The following is a 21,846-nucleotide window of genomic DNA, read 5'->3' on the forward strand; positions in this document are numbered from 1 at the left end:
CGAGAGCAGTTCAGGCTCCAGTTAGTGTTGATGGGCGGAGTGTGCGACCAAAGCAAGAGACTCCGCCCGGGAATCCCGGGGCCCAGGGAGGCTCCCTGCCCCCGGGCGCGAGCCTGAGTGAAGGGGAGTCGGGGGCAGCTGCAGTCATCTTGCCACCAGGAGGGGCCCCGCAGGGAAGCCAAAAATGAAGCCAGCCCCAGCCGGGCGGGGCTCAGCGGTTGAGCGTCGACCTGGGATCCAGGCGATCAGGGTTCGGTTCCCGGTCGGGGCACATGCCCGGGTTGTGGGCTGCAGCCGATCAATGACTCTCTCATCATTGATGTTTCTCTCTCTCCCTCTCCTTTCCTCTCCCTGAAGTCAATAAAGAAATATTTTTTTAAAAAAACAAAAAAAAACAAAAATGAAGCCAGGGCGGAGCAGGGGCGGGAGAGGAACGCAGGCCGGGCGGCATTCGGGAGCCACCGATCGGCTGTGTCTGATGCCAGACGGGTGGGTCCTGGGTCTGGACACACCTGAAGCCACTCCCGGCTGTGTGTGCAACTAACGCCGTTTAGTGGGTGAATGAAGGCAAGGACTGCTGAGTGCGCTCTGTCCCCTGAAACCACGAGTCCTATTAAACACAACCATCGGCTGTCAAAGAACGTGTCGCGTCCTGTGTCTAAGTCGGGGACACGGGAGTCCAGGGGGAGCCTGCGGTTGTATCTGAGATGGGGAAGAGGCCGGCACCGCGTCACGTTGACGTGTCCTGTCAAACCCGTTTCAGCGTCACAAACGTACCCGATGAAGCAGAGACCCGTTTGTAACAAGGGCTACCTCCTGACGCTAACGGGCGGCTGCCTCCCGAGACGCCGAACACTAACAGGGCGTTCACACGTTACATTCAGATTTGCATCTAGAGACCCCCGTTCCACGGAGCCACCCCCCGGCCCAGCCACCTCCCTGGGTCTCTACCCAAAATATTTGAAAGCGTTTCCTCGCCAAGATAAAGGGCCCCCCGTGCTCATCGCAGCAACCGAAGTGCCCTCCGATGGGTGACGCGGTGGTGCGTGTGCGCCACGGGACGGGACGTGACGCAAAAAGGAATGTCACCCCCGGTGACAACGGGGGTGGCGCTTGAGAGCATCACGCTAAGCAGGTCAGACGGGAAGAGAAAAGAAAAGACCGCCTGGTGTCACTCACGCGTGGGACTCGAGCCGAAAGCTATGGACAAGCCACCAAACGCAGGCAGACACCAGCGGGTGTCACCAGAGGGGACGGGCCCGCACAGCGACGGGAGGCACACGGCGCAGCGTAGATGGTGGGACACAGGCTGCACGCCCGAAACTTGCTATACAACGTTCTCAACCAAGGTCGTCCCAATAAATTTAATTTGAAACAAAGAGTTCTCGGTCTGCAGGAGAGTTTTCTCTCGGGCCTGGAAAACAGCGATTCAACCTCGAGCCAGCGAGCATCCTCCGAACAGCGTCTGCTTCTCGCTCGCAGGCGGCCGTGGGCCGGGGCAGGGAGCGTGTGCGGCCCACGCGGAACAGCGAGTGGGAGGAGGCCCGGGAGTCTGCGGCGTTCATTCAGATGCATCCCATTCTCACATTTTTCAAATGAGGCTTCTAAAAGCTCGGGAGGCGAGCAGAGCGCGGGGGTTAATTGCACCATTCTCGAATTCGGCTCGGTCTCCAAGCGCTTAAAACAGTTCCTTTCAAAGCAAAAGTGACGACACGTAACAACAGGGAAGAAAAAGACAAGCGAGCCGAGAACACGGGGGGATTATATAAATAACACCACCACTGCGCCCATCGGGGCAAAGACAGTTTCCAAATGGCAGGACGGGAGGAAGAAAACAGCAAAAAAAACCAGCCGAGCGGCTGCGAAAACTCAGCCAAGTTGGCAGCCACGACTCCGTTTCCGGCTTTGACGGAAAATCAGGAGATAGCGTTTGCAGGCTCCTCGCAAGCTGGGCCATGTGGGCAATCAGAGGAGATTGTTAAAATTAACAGTTAAAATTGGCAGCACTGACGTCGTGCAAAATCTCAGCGACGGTGTGAGTGAGGCTCGTCTCGGGGAAGCCGTGGCCGTCGTCTGGACACGGGCACCAGGGGAACTGTGTCCATCACTCACTTAAAGCCCCCTGAAGCCCTTGCCCTCATTCTCTCACTGCGCCCCGGTGGCATTTTCATGACGGGACGACTTAATTCTTCATCTACTTGTCCGCTGTCCCTCCGTGAGGACGGAGGCCCGTCCCTGCTTCCAGCTCAGCCGCTGAGCAGCCCACGGCCGTTTGCTCAGTGAGCGAGCGAGTGATCCCGTCAGCAAGGGGGCACAAGGCCGTCCCCCCGGGAACTCCGCCGAGAGCTCCCACCTGTCCCCCCGAAACTCTGCCGAGAGCTCCCACCTGTCCCCCCGGGAACTCCGCCGAGAGCTCCCACCTGTCCCCCCGGGAACTCCGCCGAGAGCTCCCACCTGTCCCCCCGGGAACTCCGCCGAGAGCTCCCACCTGTCCCCCCGAAACTCCGCCGAGAGCTCCCACCTGTCCCCCCGGGAACTCCGCCGAGAGCTCCCACCTGTCCCCCCGAAACTCCGCCGAGAGCTCCCACCTGTCCCCCCGGGAACTCCGCCGAGAGCTCCCACCTGTCCCCCCGAAACTCCGCCGAGAGCTCCCACCTGTCCCCCCGAAACTCCGCCGAGAGCTCCCACCTGTCCCCCCGGGAACTCCGCCGAGAGCTCCCACCTCGCCCGCTCCAGCTCCGCCTTCTCCGAACCCTTCACGCCAGAGCCCGGGAGATCACAGAGCCGCGCACTGGAGCGTCCTCGGTTCCTCTCCCTCTGCCCCCCGCCGAGGATCAAGGTGTGTCCGAAACAGGGACAAGAAGACGCAGAGGAAAGGAAATCGGACGGCCCGCGGACCAGAGCGTGGGGCCGAGTGCGGGGCTGGCGCCGGCGTGTTTGCCTTGGTGTCGGACGCTCGGTGAATAAAACTCCAGGCTCCACTGGGAGACGCCGATCTGTTGCCCTCGCCGGGCAGCACTGCATTTCCACACGCTTGTCGTCTGCCTCAGACACGCCAACCTGGGGGCGCGGCTTCCGGGTGGCGGGGAGTGGGCCCGGGCACCAGGCAGCCGCCTCTGGGCACCCGAAGGCCCCTGAGCCCCTCGGGCGGAAATGAGTGACGCTGCGGCCTGTGTCACACAGGGTCCCTCTGGATAACATCTAACGGAATATTGCTTCTCGGTGGCCGGACGCCTTGTGATGAAGAGAGTAAGGCTGAGACAGTCCCCGTCGGCGCTGGCGTAATGAAATCCAGTCTTAATACAAGGTCTCGATAAATGACAGAGAAACAGCATCCGGAGTTGCCCACCTGGCACAGGAGCCTCTGCAGGTGAGCCCGGGTAGAAGCCGCTGATGGCGCCTCCCCCAGCAGCCAGCGGGCGAGCAAGTGTGTCCTTTATTTTGAGATCAGACCTGGTGAGGCTGTCGGAGGGGGGCAGGGGCTGCCCACACGCAGGACCCGGACCTGGGCCCCACCTAGATGGGCTCTGGCTGTGGGGCCGCTGTCCTGGGGGAGGGGCGCACGGGGGGCCAGAGACACCAGGCCTTGGGAAGAACACGAGGTGAGGACTGCGCACGGGACCCAAGCCCCATGGCCCTGAGAGACTCTCACACGCATTTGGGGAGACAGGAGGACCATGGCGTTTAAAGGTCAGGCGGGACTTGATGTCTTAGCCCCCAGCCCTGTCACAGGGGCTGGGGGTGCACGTTCTGAACTGCCCGGCCCCCTCCTTCCTTCCCTCTGTCTCTGCCTCCCTGTCTCTCTGTCTCTTAATGAGACTACGCTATAAATATTTCCCTGAAACTTGATTTGCGCCCTTAATAACACACCATGTGATCTCCCCAGATAACAGACACCAACCAGAATTACTCAATGACGTCACACTGGTCCACGGTGTGGCAGTGCCAGGACGGGCCCACCGTGCCCTTGGATGGGCACGGACCTCAACCCAGTTTCCTTTTGAGCTGGTTCCTATGGTCCTTGCAGGCACATCCCAGGGTGGAAGTCGCAAGGCCGGAGCATACGCTTGTTTTCAGTCCTGACGGGGGCTGTCAGGTGCTTGCCCCAAATGCCAACGCCCCCGCCGGCCATCCAGGGTCCCTCCCCCTACAGCCTCGCCAGCAACGGATGTGAGCGCCTTTTGTGCGTTTTTGCAGCACAGGAATGAACTCAGGCCAGGTCAGGGGCAGGGAGAGAGCACCAGGGAGCACAAAGGACTCAGTCTCCCAGTCAGGGTCTGAAGCCTGGACAGAGGCCTGGTGGCAGCCAGCCGCCCTCCTGGGCCCACTGCCGGCCCCTCCCTCGGCCCCGCCCAGGACCCGCCCCGCCTACCTTCTGCAGAAGGTCGATCTCCTGCTGCTTGGCGTTGAGAACAGCCAGGGCCTGCTCATGCTCCAACTCCAGCTGCTGCCGCCTCTCAGCAGCCTCGCGCATGTGCTGTGGGGACGGGGCGAGGTCAGGGGGCGTGCTGGGCGCTGTGCCGGGTGCCGTGCCCTGTGCCCTGCGCCGTGTGCCCTGTGCCCTGCGCCCTGTGCCCTGTGCCCTGTGCCCTGCGCCGTGTGCCGTGTGCCGTGTGCCGTGTGCCATGTGCCCTGTGCCCTGTGCCCTGTGTCATGTGCCCTGCACCGTGTGCCCTGTGCCCTGCGCCCTGTGCCCTGCGCCCTGTGCCCTGTGCCCTGTGCCCTGCGCCCTGCGCCGTGTGCCGTGTGCCGTGTGCCATGTGCCCTGTGCCCTGTGCCCTGCGCCGTGTGCCCTGTGCCCTGCGCCCTGCGCCCTGTGCCATGTGCCCTGTGCCCTGTGTCATGTGCCCTGTGCCCTGTGCCGTGTGCCCTGCGCCCTGTGCCGTGTGCCATGTGCCCTGTGCCGTGTGCCCTGTGCCCTGCGCCCTGCGCCCTGTGCCCTGCGCCCTGTGCCCTGTGCCCTGTGCCCTGCGCCGTGTGCCGTGTGCCGTGTGCCGTGTGCCATGTGCCCTGTGCCCTGTGCCCTGTGTCATGTGCCCTGCACCGTGTGCCCTGTGCCCTGCGCCCTGTGCCCTGTGCCCTGTGCCCTGCGCCCTGCGCCGTGTGCCGTGTGCCGTGTGCCATGTGCCCTGTGCCCTGTGCCGTGTCATGTGCCCTGCACCGTGTGCCCTGTGCCATGTGCCCTGTGCCCTGCGCCCTGTGTCGTGTGCCCTGTGCCCTGTGTCGTGTGCCCTGTGCCCTGTGCCGTGTGCCCTGTGCCCTGTGTCGTGTGCCCTGTGCCGTGTGCCCTGTGCCCTGTGCCCTGCGCCCTGTGCCGTGTGCCCTGTGCCATGTGCCCTGTGCCCTGTGCCCTGCGCCCTGTGCCCTGTGCCGTGTGCCCTGTGCCATGTGCCCTGCGCCCTGCACCCTGCGCCCTGTGCCCTGTGCCGTGTGCCCTGTGCCCTGTGCCCTGTGTCATGTGCCCTGTGCCCTGCGCCCTGTGCCGTGTGCCCTGTGCCATGTGCCCTGTGCCCTGTGTCGTGTGCCCTGTGCCCTGCGCCCTGTGCCCTGTGCCGTGTGCCCTGTGCCATGTGCCCTGTGCCCTGCACCCTGCGCCCTGTGCCCTGTGCCGTGTGCCCTGTGCCCTGTGCCCTGTGTCATGTGCCCTGTGCCCTGCGCCCTGTGCCGTGTGCCCTGTGCCATGTGCCCTGTGCCCTGTGTCGTGTGCCCTGTGCCCTGCGCCGTGTGCCCTGTGCCCTGTGCCATGCACAGAAGCCCCTCCCCGACTCCCCCGCACCCTTGTTGCTTCCCCAAGTTTTTTCCGAGGGTGGCGGGACAATCAGGGGAAACCCTGGCCCTAGCGAGGCTTCCACCCCGGTTTTTTCTTTTTTACACTTTAAATGCAAGAGCTACAGGTTCCCATGCAAAGGTGAACATTCCTCTCTTTCCTTGTTTTGAAAAAATTCTGTCTCTTTTCTACATTTTTCCCCGGTGCCAGCCGAGGTTTCTCACTTTCTTCCCATGCAGTGGGCGTTGTCCCAAGCTTGTCACTGCCACAGGAGCCATAGTATTTGCCCAGGTCCCCCTCCTGCCTGGTCCCCAAATGCCACACTTCTCCTGGGAGGCAATTTGCATGTCACAGCGGCCACAGCAGGTCCCTGAGTTCTCCCAAAGTGTCCAGAAACCCCTGCCTTTCACCCCAAGACAAACTACCCCTAAATTCCTAATATGTGGCTTCCACGTCCAACGACAAGTATCTTCTCCACCAAGGGCACAGGTCGCGTGCCACGGGGACAGTTTTCATCTGAACAGCACCCGGATTACGCATCGAGCCACAGCGAAGCCGCCGGCCTCCAGTGCTCCCCGGGGCCGGGTGTATTTTTAAAGCAGAGCTATTTATAGCAGGACGCCGACGTCAACTTGAGCACTTCAGTAGCCTACAAGTGTCACCGAGCCGCTGCCCTGGGAGCTCGGAGACGCAGGAGGGGACGGAACCATCTTAACATCAGACCCAAGGGGGATGTGTCTTCTGCTTGGACCTGCCCGGCCTGGGCAAAGTAATCAGGAAAAAGTCATTTCCCTTCACAGGAGTTACAGGGGTGGGGGAAGACAGATCGGAACCAGAGAGAGTGTGAGCCCCGCGGCGCCAGCCGGGCAGCCTCAGTGCCCCCGACAAACCCCCTCAGAGGTGGACACGGAGCCCGAGCTTCCAGGGCAGAAACCCCGGGTCCTCCCTGGGCAGGTCTGGGCGACGCCGTCAGGTGTCTGCATCAGGCCCTTCGAGGGTTTTGCTGGAGGCTGAGCCCTAACCGAGAGCTCGGAGGGTTTTACTGGAGAGCGTGTCCCGCAGCAAAGAGGAGCTCAAAACGCTAATTAAACCCTACGGGGACCGAGGGCAGGTTCCAGGTTTCGATCCCAGGGAGAGGAGGAGTCTGCACAGGCCCCAGGGGATGGGTGGAGGGGCTGCAGGTAAAGGCAGATTAATCGTCACAGTGGGAGCTACTTATTAATCCCAGATACTCAGCTGTTCATCACCACAAAATAAGCCTCAGCTTATCTGCATCCGAACTGACTAATCTGTTCATCTTGAGGACAAAACTCCTTTCTGAACACTGTTTCCTTTTGCTCGGAGTCATGAAATAGAAGGGGTTAAACTGAATTATTCAGAAACGGTTTTATACGCCTGGGTCAGATTCCAGACGCGGCACCGTGTGCAGAGACGTCCAGGTGGACAGACAACCAGAGCGGAAGCTTCCAAGGATCCGGCCGCAAACCCAGCGTCGCCCACCTGCGGCTGGACCGAGAGCTCGACAACGTCTCAAGGAGCGGACGGCCCTAATTAGTCACAACGTGTTTGAATTAAACAAAACCCTATCTTGAAGCACCTCGCTCCAAGGTCTTACTGGAGAGGTCAGAAACGTGAAGGTAGGGGCTTCCTGGTGGTCAGCAGGGATGGGAGGGAACAAGTGTCTCCCCGGAATTGATTTCCAAGTAAGGTCAGTCTCAGGCCCTGGGTGGAGGGCCCTGGGCTGAGGTTCAGATGGGAGAGCGGTGGGCCCCTCAGTGCCCGTCGGAATACAGGGCCCTTCGCCACTCCAGCCAGGAGGAACGACTGGCCGGCAGGCGGGCAGGGGACTCAGAGGCTCCGAGGGGAAACCCCCACAGCGAGCTTGGCTCCCATTCGGGCCCAGCAGTGTGAGAACAGGGCTCCTTTATTTTTAAATTGAGAAAAAATTCACCCTCTCCACCTGTCCAGTGTGGTGGCCCTGGCACATGCACAAGGCTGTGCAATCATCACACTGACGCCAGAACATGCTCATCACCCCAAAAGAAACCCTGTGCCCTTTAGCAGTCACTCCCGTTTCCCACTCACCCCAGCCCTGACCACCCTCTAACCAACGGGCCTGCTTCCCCCTGGAGCCCCAGGACCCCCCCCCAAATATTACAGCTCGGAGGTAAAGTTGCTTCTGCAGAGGGGGGGCTGACGGGTGCCTTGCTTGGTGCTTGGACGGTAGGACGGGACGTGGTTGCTATTTTACTCCTTTATGTTTCAAGCTTTGTTCCCACAATGAGAATCCCATAAACTTTAAAACTCGAGGGGAAAAAGGCAAAGAATTCACTCAGCTCCACTCTGACATCAAGAGCAAGTCAGCCCACCACTGGCCATGAAGGGGGCCCCAGCCCTCAGAGGTGCAGCGGGCCTCCCGTTCCCGGCGCCCTGATAAAGCGGTTTTCTGACTTAGCTGTTCTCTTTGCAATGAAGGTCATTACACATCTGAGGAGCCCCCTGAATTCATGAAGTTTGAAAACCCAACGCAGACATCTCCGGTCTCCGGCTGAAGGCAGCCCGACTGCCTACCATCCCCCGCCCAGCTGTGTTTAACATCCGAAGAAATGGAAATGCATAATTGGTTTTACGGGATCGCTTCCAGAAACACTTGAATTTTGTCATTTATCGCTTTTTATACCACAAAAAGGGTAAAAACAGCCCCGAGAGCCCTGAATTTTGATGACGGCTTGGAAAAGAGTTTCAACTCCCTTCCGCTCAAGACCACACACGGGCCCCACAGGCGGCAGCAGGGCTGGCCTACCTTTAGGACCTGTTCTAAGTTCTCCAGCTTGGCTTGCAGCTGGCGCTTCTGCCTCAGGGCCAAATCGCGTTCTCTGGTCACGAGGGCGAGCGCGTGGCGAAGCTGGGCATAGTCCGCTTTCACCTGCAAGGAGCGAGGAGGAGAGGAGGCCGTTTGCCACGCGGTGGGAGCCATGGGCACTCGCCCCCCCCCCCCCCCCCACATCGGGCACTTCCCCCTTCGTTTCTCTCTGGAGCATGTTTCCCTCTGGCCACAGGGACTGGCTCGGAACTGGGGGGCGATTCAGCCTGGCCGATCAGTGCAATCCCGGCCCCGGTGCAGTCACTGCAAGAGGGGCCACGTGACCCAACCGCTGCCATGGAGAACGGGGTGTGCACCTGTGCAGGAGCCTGGGTACAGACTCTCTCTTGCCCACTGGACTTGGAAAGTTGAGCACAAAAGGCTGCAGCTGAAGCGCCATTTCCCAGGATGAGGGAAGGACCCATTTGAGAGCAGAGCCAAGGAAACAGATGTGGCACCAAGAGCTGCAGAGGGGGGAGCACGACCCTGACGGCATCATCTCAGCGCCTAGATCAAGCTGCGCCTGAAGCTCATGTTTTCCGTTCCACTTACATGGGCCCATAGATTCCCTTGGCTTGCTTACACTAATTTGAATTGTGTTCTGTCCCTTTGAATTGAAAGTACTAAGAGATACGAAAGTGTTACCCAGATTGTCCAGGATACTAATTCTTTTGTCTAAAAATGTCACCCATCTTGAGGGGTTGGGAAAAGGTGGAGGAGAGTAAATGGGGGATAAACGGCGATGGAAGGAGACCTGACTTGGGGTGGTAAACACAATCCAACATACAGATAACGTATTGTAGAGCTGTACAACTGAGACCTATATAATTTTATTAATGTCACCCCAATAAATTCAATTAAAAAATACAAATAATAAACATATTAAAAAATAAGTAGCCCAGCCGGCGTGGCTCAGTGGTTGAGCATCAACCTATGAACTAGGAGGTCACAGTTTGATTCCCGGTCAGGGCACATGCCAGGGTTGTGGGCTCCATCCCCAGTCGGGGGCGTGCAGGAGGCGGCCGATCAATGACTCTCTCATTATTGATGTTTCTATCTCTTTTTCCCTCTCCCTTCCTCTCTTTGAAATCAATAAAAACATATCAACAATAAATAGATGATAGATGATAGACAGATAGATAGATAGATAGATAGACAGGTAGATAAATAGATATGTAGATAGATAGATGATAGATAGACAGACAGACAGATAGATGATAGATAGATAGATAGATGATAGATAGATAGATAGATAGATAGATAGATAGATAGATAGATAGATAGATGGTAGATAATTTCACCCATCTTAAAAGCAGATAAAAATGGCAATAAGGCCCCATTAGAATTTGGCTGCTCTGATAACCTCGGGAGCCATGACCATTCTCGGACCACAGGCCCCAGAGCCGTGTTCAGCGCTGGTCCGGGAGGCGCCCTTCCCCTCAAGCTCTCCTGCGGCCTCTTCAGAACCGAGCAGGACGTCCCTGCTCTGAGAAGGTGCCTGGTTTTCCCCCCATACCTTTCATGTGAGCCAACCACAGACTCCGCTTCTTCCCCTCCTCCCCCAAAGGTACAGCACAAATTGTGCTTCAACAATAGGCCACCCCGAAGCCTTGCTCTTCAGTCGCCCAAGTCCTTTCTGCCTCAAGCACTTTACGTCCAGAGCTTTCCTTTAACCTGACAGTCTCTGAGCCACAGGAGAGGAAGGCGCCCCGGGCCTTCCCGCGTGGCGCAGGGCTGTGGGAAGGCTGCTATTAAGAGGCCACGGAAAGGTCTGATTTGCAAGAGGATTTTAATGCCGTTTGCTACGGTGATGTGAACTCGGAAACAAATCCAAGTCCTCCGGGCGAACATGCCTCGGCCCTCCCTGAACAGGCTGTCCTCGTATCTGAGCCTCAACACCAGGGCACAGGTTCCCGTGACATCACGGGGCGTTTGCAGGCCCCACCCCAGGCCTTTCGGGCGCACAGCCGGAAGCAGCACTGCTGGTCACACGCCCCCTCCCTGCCGCCCCCTCCCACGGGCCTGTCAACAGCGGTGAGTTACCTGGTCCAGCTGCCCGGCCCTTGCAGGGAGGCCCGCATGCTGGGGTCTCAGGCGAGGCGCTCCCCGGGCAGCATCCCCCTGTTCATTCTCCTAGGACAAAAGGAAAGGGCACTGTGAGGCCACACCAGCATTCGCAGACACGGAGGAGGGAGATCTGACTGGAGCCCCGGCCAGTGAGGCTCAGTTGGTTGGCACCAGCCCATGAGCCAAAAGGCCGCGTTTGACTCCGGGTCAGGGCACATGCCCGGGTCTCGGGCCCCATCACCCGTCGGGCGTCCAGGAGGCAGCCACAACCAGAGTTTTGCTCTCACATTGACGTTTCTCTCTCTCTCTCTCCCTTCCTCTCTCTAAAAATCAATTTAAAAAGTAAAAAACATTATGCAGTAAGGCAATAGCGATGAGAAAAGGGAAAAGAAAGAATGTAGAAAAATTATACCAGGAAATCACAGCGACAGACCTGCCCATCGGCACCGAATCGATGTGCCGAGCTGCCAGCTGCTAGTGGGCAACGGAAAACTTACCAACTGAACTTTATTAGTGCAAAGAGTGAGGCTCGTGGGCCCTTCCGCAAGGAGCGCAGCAATGAGAGGTCTTTAAGCGTCTCTGCGAGAACGTGTGCGCTTTCCGGTTACAGAGGCCATTACTTCCTCGAGAGCCTCGGCAATCTGCTTTCTCCTTCCCACCCCGGGGCTCCTGTCACCCAGTTCAAATTCTGCATCAGGAAACGGAGTCATGTGAGCAATGGAAACGGGAACCCTGCAGACCGCCCGACAAGGCGGTCGGGCTGAACACACTCGCAGTCGCGCTCCCGTTACGCGTCGGGATCAGACTCTTCTTGATTTGGGGCCCTTAGGGGTTGCCTGGCTTCGGCGGTAATCTGTCCCCCAGCCCAACCCGATACTGGAGCCCCAACAGGGACATTTCCCTGCGTCTGCCCCGTTCAGAGGTAGCCACCAGCCACCTCTGGCTGTTAAATTTTAAACCTAAGTCCCGACACCAGGGACGAGCAAAGCAAGGCCGAGTTTTCATCACTAGTCACCTTGCTGATCCTGCCAGTGTACCATAAAAATCAGTAGACGCGTCGGTGATTAAAAAGTGTCCCCTCAGGCTTCGGCCTGCGCTGATCCCTGCACCCGATGAGAAGCGGGACCGTGCACCCCGGGCGGCCGGGCCTGCGCCTGTCCAGGGTGCTGATTAGGAGACGCCCAGGCCCCTCCACCCGGCGGCAGCAGTTACCTCTGAGCCAACAGCACAGAGCTTCTCCGATTTGGGGAAAACACAGGAAAATAAAGGTCAACGTGTGTCTGGCTAGCTCCACAGCAAAGAGGCATTTGATGGACCGTGATTGGCATTAAGATTATAATAATTAACGCTTACCGAACGCCTCTGCGTCAGCCGCTGGGTAAGCACGTGACCGACATTTTCTCTTTCACACCAACAACCGCCTTATAAGACAGGTATTGCTGTTATTACCCCAATTTTAACACGCAGAATTTGATGCTTAGGGGTTAAATAACGACCAGGGTCACAGAGCCACCAGGTTGTACTTCTGGGCCCTGACTTCTGTCCCTCCCCAAACTGTAACCAGGATGGAGATGCTGTGTGGAAACTCCCCTTCGACTCCCGCAGTTGGCGGCGGGATCTGAGACTCCGGACGATGCGTGGGATTCAGGGGCTCCGGAGCTATGAGGTCACAGAAAAAGGCACAAGTGACTTCCAGTGTTTATGCTGAGCCTCCGAGGTTTACGCCACTTAATAAACTCCAGGAGCACGGAGGCAGCTCCGAGCCCACACCACAGCCTTTCACCTGAAAAATACCCAACGTGGTAACGAACAAAAACGTACAGATCTATTTCCCAGAAAAAATTTAATGTCTTAAAATTTAGCAGAGGACCTATCTCGGGGTGGGGGGTGGGCTGCTCACCCCGACTTAGGGGGGAGCCTTTCTGATGTTTCCGTGACTCGACGGGAGGGTTTCTACCCGGAACAGCGGACACGGGAGCAAACCCGGCCCGTGAGCCGGAGGCGGGGGGCGGCCGAGCCCGCGCAGAGGACTCCGCACGGCCGGCGGGCCCAGCGGCTGCGCCCACCTGTGACCCGGGTCGGGCACCTGCGGGGTGTGGGCCCCGATCCCGGCAGGGGCGCAGCACACAGCCCGCCGGTGACTCATCGCTGGTGTTTCTCTCTCTTTCCCTCTCCCTGAGATCAATAAAAACATATTTTTTTAAAAAAAGAGAAATTTATCTGAACTGACTTTTTATGAATAACCTTTTCTGATTGACACAGTGATGCAGGCTCACTGTAGGAAACGTCTTAAAATGTAGAAAAGTACAAAATAAGAACTGAAAACCCACCGAAGCCGGGGAGGCGCCGGAGCGTTTGATCTGAGCCAAGCTCGAACCTCGTTAGCGCCCGCGTCTCCTCTCTCCCTGACACCAACAAACGAGCCACTCGTGTCTAACAACCTTAGATTGTATCCAATTACTTCAAAGCCACCCTCCGAGAAACAGGGAGCTTTATCCGCCAGAAACGGTAATTCTACGAAACCCTCGGGAGAGCGGGGCTTTGTCTGCAAGGACGGAAACCACGTGGAGCAGCTGACGGACCAGGACGGCCCCGAGCGCCCGGCCTGAAGCCGGGGCCCCCCCCACGTGTGCCGGCCTCCAACTCCGCACAAGCTGGATGCAGACGGGCGCAGAGGGCCCAGCGTGACCCTCAGAGGGGCTTCCTCGCGAATCTCGCTGGGGAGAAAGAAACCCCTCCCGTCGGCCACCCGGGGCCCTCAGCTCTCACTGGTCGTGTCCCACCCGGGGCCGGACCCTCCAAGGAGCACCACCGGCAGCAGGGTGCCTCCCTGCCTGGGAAGAGCCCTGGGAAAAAACTGGGCCTCTGTTTGGCGGGAATAAGGGACAGCGGGTGTCACTAGGCGGCCAAGTGTCCTCCCCTTCCCGTGGGCGCCGGACAGCTTGTCAGGACCCCGCGGGGCACAGTGAGAGCGAAGGAGACGTGAAAGGCAGGGAAACCGCAGGGCCGGGGACATTCGCGGCGCGTCGGATAAAAGCTAAGCAGGAACCCCTGGCCGTGGGGCTCGGGGAAGGAGGGCTGGAGCCGGCGTGGACGTCCCGTCGGTCCCCTCTGAGGACGAGACCGGGGCGAGGAGCCCGCGCCGTAGAGCAGGCGCCTGCCGAGAAACTGCTGTCCTGCGTCCGGGTCTAAGCCTCAGAGGGCTTTTCAAAAACCACTCGAAAGTCTTCAACGCAAGTTACACGCAGGACTCGCCCTGCCGATGTCGTGTCTTCACGGCCCTGCGGGCGAGTCCACCTCCTTCCAAAGCCGACGAGTGGACAGGCACCTGGAGCCCCTTCTGCGCCCGCGGAGCCCGTTTCTCTGCCAGGCGTCTGGGCGGCCTCTCCACGCCCGGCGATTAGCCCGAACGCAAGATGCTGGACCGGTTCAGATACGAAATGGGAGGAAAGACCCAACGTGTGTCCGACCGTCGGGGTGGCTGGTTTTCCAGGAAGAGGTCCGGGGTCGGCCTCCAATTATGAACGAGGCCGTTCGGAGGACTGGGCCGTCAGACCGCGCGGGGAGTAAAGTATGTAAGCGGGAGCTCGCGGCGGAGACCACCCGGAGCGTTCACGTCCGATGCTAATGCCCTTACGAGAAGCGGACGCGCCTCCCTGCAGAAAGGGCTCCGTTTAGGAGGCGCTGTTGTTTCCATGACGACCTCGGCCTTCCAGGCAGTCACGCGGGCCAGCCGCCTGTGTCCACCAGTGGTCGGGTCGCCCGCCTGCCGACTGGCCCGTAATCGGGGCCTGCGCACCCCCCCCATCCGCACCCAGCGGCCCTTTCACATTCGGGTCAGCTCATGTCACCCACAGCTGCGGGGGGTTTCCGTTTCAATTCTATGGAGAAGTCAACGTGTAAAGACGACAATGAGTGGGACAGAGTGCAAGGCGGGCGGCGAGGGGTGACGTGCGGGAGCTGAGCTCACGGGGGCTCCGGGGCCACGTCTGTGCCTCTCCCCAACCCTGGGCTCCTGAGCTCACCGGGAACTTGAAAGCGACCCCAGGGAGGCTCCTGCACCGTGAAAATGGGCAAATAGTACCAGCCACAGTTTTGTGGGGGGTTTTCCCCCAAGAAATGCTTCACCAGAACCCCCCAGGTGTTCGGGTCAGGACCAAGTGGGGGTGAGGGACTGAGCCCGCCGGCCGGGAAGGGAGGAGAGCGTCGCAGAGGGAAGGCGCCCGGCGCAGACGCTGGCCTGGGGACAGCTGGGTCTGCTGGGGGCAGTGAGGGGCAAGTGGGGGAGATTGGGGGGCAGACAAGGTCCAGGAAGAAGGGTCCCACGGGGCCTGCAGTCAGAGGGAGAACTCTGAATTTTACTCTGCATCTTTTTCTATTTTAAAAAGATTTTTTATTGATTTTGAAAGAGAGAGAGAGAAACACCGATGTGAGAGGGAAACACTGATTGGCTGCCTCCTGCACACCCTCTTCTGGGGATCGAGCCCCAAACCTGGACATGCACCCTGGCCGGGAATCAGACCGGCAACCTTCTTCGGTACGCAGGGTGATGCCCAACCGGCTGACCCACACTGGCCAGAGCAGTCCCTGTACCTTGAACGCACACTTTAAACCAAAGCACACACGCCAAGGAAGGCGGGGGGGGGGGGGGACTCGCCGTCTCATGGCCAGGGCCTAGCGTCTCACCTGGAAGAGAACGGCTCCACTCCATTTGAGAGCCTGAACTGCACCTCCCATGCCCATGTGTCTGAGGCCCCCGCAGGTTGCCCACGGCCCACAGAGCCCAGGACGCCCACCCTGTAGCTCTGGGCGCCGGGCCCCGAGTGGCAGCCAGCCCAGCCCGAGGGAGCCAGGGCGCACCTGTGCTGCTCACGCAGGGGCCCGAGCAGTCGCCCTGAAAAGGGAATCCAACCAAACTGTTCCTGTCTCCCGGCCAAGGCGTGGGCGAACCTGCCATCGCTGGGTTTGGAAGACAGAGGGCCGTGAGGATTAGGACGGAGCTGGCGCCAGCCGCTGCCAGCCGCCGCGGAGCCCCGCGGAGGAGCCAAGAGGCATATGTGTGCGCCACAGGCCGTAAACGGAAGCCGGGGCCTCAACAAGTCACCCTGGGAGAGAGATTAGGAGGCGGCCTGTCCCTGCTGCCATCGGGCAGGTGCAGCGGCCACCGATAAAGACCTTCCCGTGGAAGAGCCCTAGAAATGTGGCCGGGCGGACACCAGCGAGCGCGGGGGGCGGCCTCAGCGGAGGGCAGGCAGCTCGGCCCCGGGGCGGCCTCTCTGGGCCCAGCGGCTCCGGGCAGGGTGAGCAGCGTTTCCGTCCGGCCAGGGAGACCCACCCGCGCGTCTCCCACTGTGGCTGTGCCCCCGGCACCGTCCACAGTCCGCAGGGAGGGCAGGCCTGGGCGCCGCGGTCCCCACCACGCCCTCCTGCTTGCATTTTTTTTTTTTTTTAATGTATCTTTATTGACTTCAGAGAGAGGAAAGGAGAGGGAGAGAGAGAGAGAAGCATCAATGATGAGAGAGTCATTGATCGGCTGCAGCCCACAGCCCGGGCATGGGCCCCGACCGGGAACCGAGCCCCGATCGCCTGGATCCCAGGTGGACGCTCAACGCTGAGCCCCGCCGGCCGGGCCTGCTTGCATTTCTGACAGTTCTCACGTTTCACCAGGTTCGCCCGTTTCACTTCCCGACCTGCCCTGTAGGCTTCTGAGTTTGCAACCCCCTGACACCGTAAAACAGTGTTAATGAGAAAAGACCGAGAGGAAGCGCACCCGAGTCAGTGCGCTGGCTGCTTTTCTGTTACTGATTTCTTCCGTCTTTCTCAAATGTGTTTTAGTAGCTTTAAAATGTTTTTGAAAACAGGAATTAAAATGACCGCAAGCACTTTCGGGGATGCACCAGGGACTACCCAGCAGACTGTCTCCAACGCAGCCCCCGTTTCCTCCCTTTGGCTCAGGGCTGCGGGGCGGGGTTGTAAATAAGACAGAGAAGGGCTGGGCAGCCATGTCCTCCACTTTCTGTCCCACACCCAGACGGGTGGCCGCTGCCCGGGACAGCTTCCTCCCTTCAGGCCCACGCAGCCTGACAGCCCCTGCCATCCACAGCCTGAGGGCCGTAGCCCTCGGGACCTTCCCGCACCGTTTCTAGCCCCAAGCCCGTGCCCCTGACATTCCCCATCCCGTCTGAAGTGTCTCTCCTCCTCTCCAGCCCACCATCCCAGCTTCTCTCCAATCTTCAAAAACCCAGCTCAAAGCCCACCTCCTCCAGGAAGTCTCCCTTCCTCCCCCTCCGGCCTCTGGCCTCTCCTCTGCTCTGAGCTCTGTGTCGATATTTCCCGACCGCAGGCAGGCAGGTAGGTCCTCCTTCACTTTCTGAGCCATATCCACCTGCTGTCTGTCTTGTTCATCTTTAAAGATTTTCCATTTAAATGAATCCACTTTCTTTTGACATCTTTTCAAATAAACTTACTTTCAGGGAGACTTGATGTCACTACACTGAACAGAGTCCGTCCGAGTCACCAGAATTCCTGTCCTGAGTGGAAACAGACAAATCTATCAGCCGCCTTGAGCCCTGAGGCCACCCACTCGGGCTGGGGACAGGGGCGGGCCCAGCAAAGGGAAGAAGGCAGGCTCCCAGCAAATGCGGTTATCTGCTTTGTTTCTTGTAGGATTGGCAGCCGCGGGGCTGTGGCACATTCATCATGCCGAACAGCAAGCTGTGTCCATGGATTAAAAATTAATTTGCTGTCCGGCCTGGCTTCCAGCTTGGCGCCTTAATTGAGTTTTGCTAGGAGACTGGAGCTGAGCTCCCAGGCATCGCTCAGCCGGCCCAGAGGCCTCGGCATTTGGGGAGAGGTGGGTGAGCTCGGCGATGCAGTTACCCTCCAGCCCGCGGAGAACACTTATCTTCAGAGTCGCTCTGAATCCAGCCTGGCTTCTCTCACAGGTGTAACTAGGAACCCGGCCATTGGTCTCCTTCTCCAAAGACAGGCTCAGCCAACTTGAGTCCCAACGGTGAGAGACAAGAGAGCTCGATCCCACTGTGGGAAAGCCGCTCTTAGGAGAGGCATAGTCTTAAGTTAAACATTTAATTGAGTGGCTACTGCATGTTCAGTGTGCAAACAGTGGTGACGTAATCCCTCTAAAAGTTTATAGTGATCTTCTTGGCTAATGAACTTTCAATGAGAAGCATTAAAGAGACAGCTCTTTACTATCTCTGGGGGGGGGCTCACTCATCCATCCCAGACCACCTGGAGTCCCCGTCGCAGGAGACAACGCTGGTGAAGACCGAAGGAAGACACTCCCCGCCCTCTCTGCTCATGTCCTCTCAGCCCACGTCTCCACATCTGCAAATAACAGGGGCCAATGCCAGGCAGGACCTTCCAGTGTCCCTTCAGGAACTCATCCCCATAGTTCTTGTTATATGAGCAGGGACTCTGTCTGAATGAAGCTCTATTCACAAGCACCAGGGGTTAGGATCTGGTCACATCTTTTAGGGGGACAAACTTAAAACCCATTACAGCTACCATCTTGCAACTACTAAGAAAATAAGTCTTGGGGCAAAGCCCGAACTTAGAAAGAAGGAAGGAAGGACAGACACAAGCTGGACATGTCGGTGATATAAGGGGTCTAACCTCACAAAGTCTATGCTACATCTCAATGCCCCGCCTCTTTGCTCCCCCAAATATTGTTTTATTTAAGCCGATTTGAATGGGTTTTCTATTATTTTTAACAAAAGCATCGTAAGTAAAATGAGTATGGAATTTCCCAAGTTACAGATCTCCTGAGGGAAGGGCCCACCCCAAAAGCAGGACCAGTTTCTGGGCACAGTGGCCAGGGCCTCCTGCCTCTGCTCGTGGTAAAGACAAACAGGCCAGGTGGGCCTTGTCCACATTCAGGTGCCCGTCTGCTGGGCAGGCAGGGAAGGGCTCCCCTCTGTTACCTCCCCGGCTGGCGGCCCTCCTTCCAGCCTGGAGCCCCCCACTCCTGGGGGCTGGGCCTCTCCTCACAGGGTGTGGACACATTTGAACAAACATTTTGGAGGCTGATGGAATTTCAAAATGAAGTTCAGGCAAAATGCCTTCTTCACAAACGTTGAGGTGGAAATGTTTTTTATAGCTTTGTAATGTAAATAACCTTCAGGTGAAGATTATTTACATTACAAAGCAATTGGGAGCCGGAGCAACTTAAAGCAATTGGGAGACTGAGCATGAACAGGGGTGGGGAAGAGGTGCTTTGGTCCCATCCGACTGTGCAGCGATCCTGCCAATAATGCAAGACCAGACCGTGGGAAAGGGGGGGGGAGGGACAGAGACAGGGAAGGAAAGACGGAGACTGAGAGGGAGATCACGTGGGGACCCCCCCCCCAGATGTTCATCAGAGACAACGGGTCTTTGTCTAAAAGCCTGACATTAACAGATTTCTTGCTAATGAAGTTTCTGGTTTTTTTCATTACTTTGTAGGAAGCTGCCTTCAAATTGTGACACCAAATTGGCAAAGCTGGAAAAACATGTTTTTCAATATACTGAATTCACTCACTCACTCCCTCACTCCCTCACTCCCTCACTCCCTCACTCCCTCACTCCCTCACTCCCTCACTCACTCACTCACTCATTCACTCACTCACTCACTCACTCACTCACTCACGCAATCACGTGCCAGCCCACATGTGTGCTTCCTATTGTCAGAGGAGCGCCCTAGGTGCTGGGAAACTGAAGCAGTGAGGCCACCCCCCGCCCCTGTGGGGTGCACAGACCACAGACAGACAGCATGGCTAGGCAGTGCGCACTGCTCCCCACTAAGACAACTGCATCACAAAACCAGTTATAACCAAGAGCTCTGGTTACCCCGGGTCTTCCTGACTGAAACACGGCTGTTCCCATACGTCCGTCACCATCGGCTCCTGAGTTCCTTGGGAAATAGGCCCTCAAATGCAAAGGAACCTAACAGCCCCAGTTTAGGGAGTGGAGAGCATGCGTCTGAGCTCCTGCGGCCGGTCGAGGGGAACAGGCCGGGTTTAGGGCGCCACAGCTCTGGGCCAGGGGCCTGGCGCGCTGCACTGGGAAACAGGAAGCGCAAGAGCACTGCTCTCCAAAGGGCTGATTAGCGCGGATTCCTAATCTCACAGCCACGTCGTCATGGGAACCAGGCGTCGTCATGGCCACAGGTTAAAAATTAAGCTCCACCTGCGGCCGAGCTCCCTTATCAATCCCTCTGCCTCAGAGCCTCCCGCGCACCGGCAGCCGGCTGCCCTCTGCCCACAGCATCTGCCATGGCAAACGCTCTGTTGCCTGGTTACTAACTGGTGGCAGGGACAGGCCCTGTCTCTCTCCCATCGGTGTTTCTCTCTCTCCCCCCCCCCACCCCCTCACCTCCTCCCTTCTACTTGCTCTGAAAATCAATGGGAAAAATATCCTCCCGTGAGGATTAACAACAACAACAGACCCTTGATCCTGATCACAAGGCTCCGGGAAATGGGTCTTCCAAAAGATGAGTGTTAGGGTGATAGACTTCGGGGGGATCCTTTCCATGAGTGAAAAGTAGGAAGCCCAAGCAAGGAAAGTTTAAAGTTTCACGTGATTTTTTGAGCCTAGAACTGTAGACGCGTCAAGCAACAGAAAAACGGCAGCAGGTCTGTGAACCCTACATGCACGATGAAGGGACTCTGGTTACAACCGCAGCCAACACAGAGGAAACTGAGATTCCCCAAACATTGCTTGAGCTCCTGGATCAAGCCGTTCCTGACGCCACACTCCTCTCTCTTCAATTACACCAGTCGGTGAAGCCCCCTTTCTGTTTAATCTAGTTGGAGCTGGTTTCCTGTCATCAGCAAGCTCAAGAGCCCTGACAAACACACGGGCACAGGGCGCAGCAAGCCCGAGCCCTTTCTGAGGGCACAGTCACACCAGCAGCCTCCACAGAACAAACAGAGAAAGTCGAGCACATTCCAGGGTCTGGCTTTGCCAAGAGACCAGAGAAAAACAGACGCTACGAAGACCCTGATACCAGAGCTGAACGTCTGAGTCTCACAGCGGTTTCCAAAGCGCCTGCCAAACACACCTGCGCTCTCTTGCTCCTTCCTGCCCTGAATGCAGACAGGGAGCCGATCCTGCCCGGCCCGCGGGCGCTTCCCGACAGGGTCAGGGCAGCACCGAGGAGTGTGTGACTGTAATTGGCACTAAGGCTTTGATATCAACAGAGCCCTTTCCATTTTGACTCGTCTACTTAAAAAAAAGGGGGGGGGGACAAACAAAATGGAATTTAAAATATATAATTGCTTTAGTCATGAAGGATAATGACATTAAGAGCCGTTTGAACTCGACATTTTCACACAAATGACATTATGCGGAGACAGCCTGTCCTGAGGCCCTGAGCGGACAGACGTGAGCCTGGAACCTGCAGACGGTCCTGTCTGACCGCCGTCCTGGAGCTCAGGTCCTGTCTGACCGCCGTCCTGGAGCTCAGGTCCTGTCTGACCGCAGCCCTGGAGCTCAGGTCCTGTCTGACCACAGCTCCCAAGGTTGCACCTAAGGTTATCAGGGCCTCAGTTTTGGAATCTCAATTTCCTCTGTGTTCCCCAGACACCATGTGTTTGCCGTTTCTGGGTACCAACTATTCTCGTCTCCTTTCTCCTCAAACAAGCACGACGTGTGTTTTGTGGACATAAAGATGCTGAGAAAGGAAACTCTATCACTACCATGAAACCACAGTTAAAATGCAAGTTATAATTTTTCTAATAAATGATTCGATTTTTCCAGCAAATTCATGACTGTATTTGGTTTGGTTGGTTACGTCTGTCTAGGTTGTTACCTGGTGGACACCCTGGATGTAGGCGACGCCAGGCTGAAGGTCAGAACATTCTCCACAGAGGCCAAGAGGCCACGGTCTCTCCCTCTGACTGTCCTCAAGGTTCAGATGTAACCACCCCTGTCCCGAGAGCTCAGACACCGAGTTAAGTCCTTGCCTGCCAACCCCAGGAGGAAGGAACGTTTGACTTGTCTAACAGGCAAGTGAACGGAACAAGCAGGTGGCATGGGTCAAAGTCCCGGGACACTGGGGGGTCCACTTCCTTCCGGGTCAGTGATTCCCAGTTTCAACAAATATTGCCCGAGCTCCTATAATGTGCTGCCAGGTGGTAAGATCACGCGCGTG

At 57.8% G+C, this 21,846-nt stretch overlaps 1 protein-coding gene across 17 annotated transcripts in view; it reads right to left on the reverse strand.

Annotated features, from left to right (window-relative positions):
- The window catches only part of RIMBP2 (RIMS binding protein 2), a 63,518-nt gene that overhangs the window by 26,675 nt on the left and 14,997 nt on the right, over positions 1-21,846 (reverse strand). For 11 of the 17 annotated variants that reach the window (XR_013997819.1, XM_081123145.1, XM_081123150.1 and 8 more), the window contains 2 exons: positions 8,571-8,693; positions 4,373-4,477 (listed from right to left, as the gene is read on the reverse strand). Coding sequence is in view for 16 of the 17 variants with exons in the window: in XM_081123145.1 (XP_080979271.1) it covers positions 4,373-4,474 (102 nt within the window). In the remaining variant the exon portion in view is untranslated. Of the gene's footprint in view, positions 1-4,372; positions 4,478-8,570; positions 8,694-10,673; positions 10,764-21,846 lie in introns of all 17 variants that reach the window. The other 6 variants (XM_081123143.1, XM_081123142.1, XM_081123141.1 and 3 more) reach the window with 1 other exon arrangement.

Source organism: Miniopterus schreibersii (assembly GCF_964146895.1).
Source record: "Miniopterus schreibersii genome assembly, chromosome: 20".
In the NCBI taxonomy this organism is placed as follows: Eukaryota; Metazoa; Chordata; class Mammalia; order Chiroptera; family Miniopteridae; genus Miniopterus; species Miniopterus schreibersii.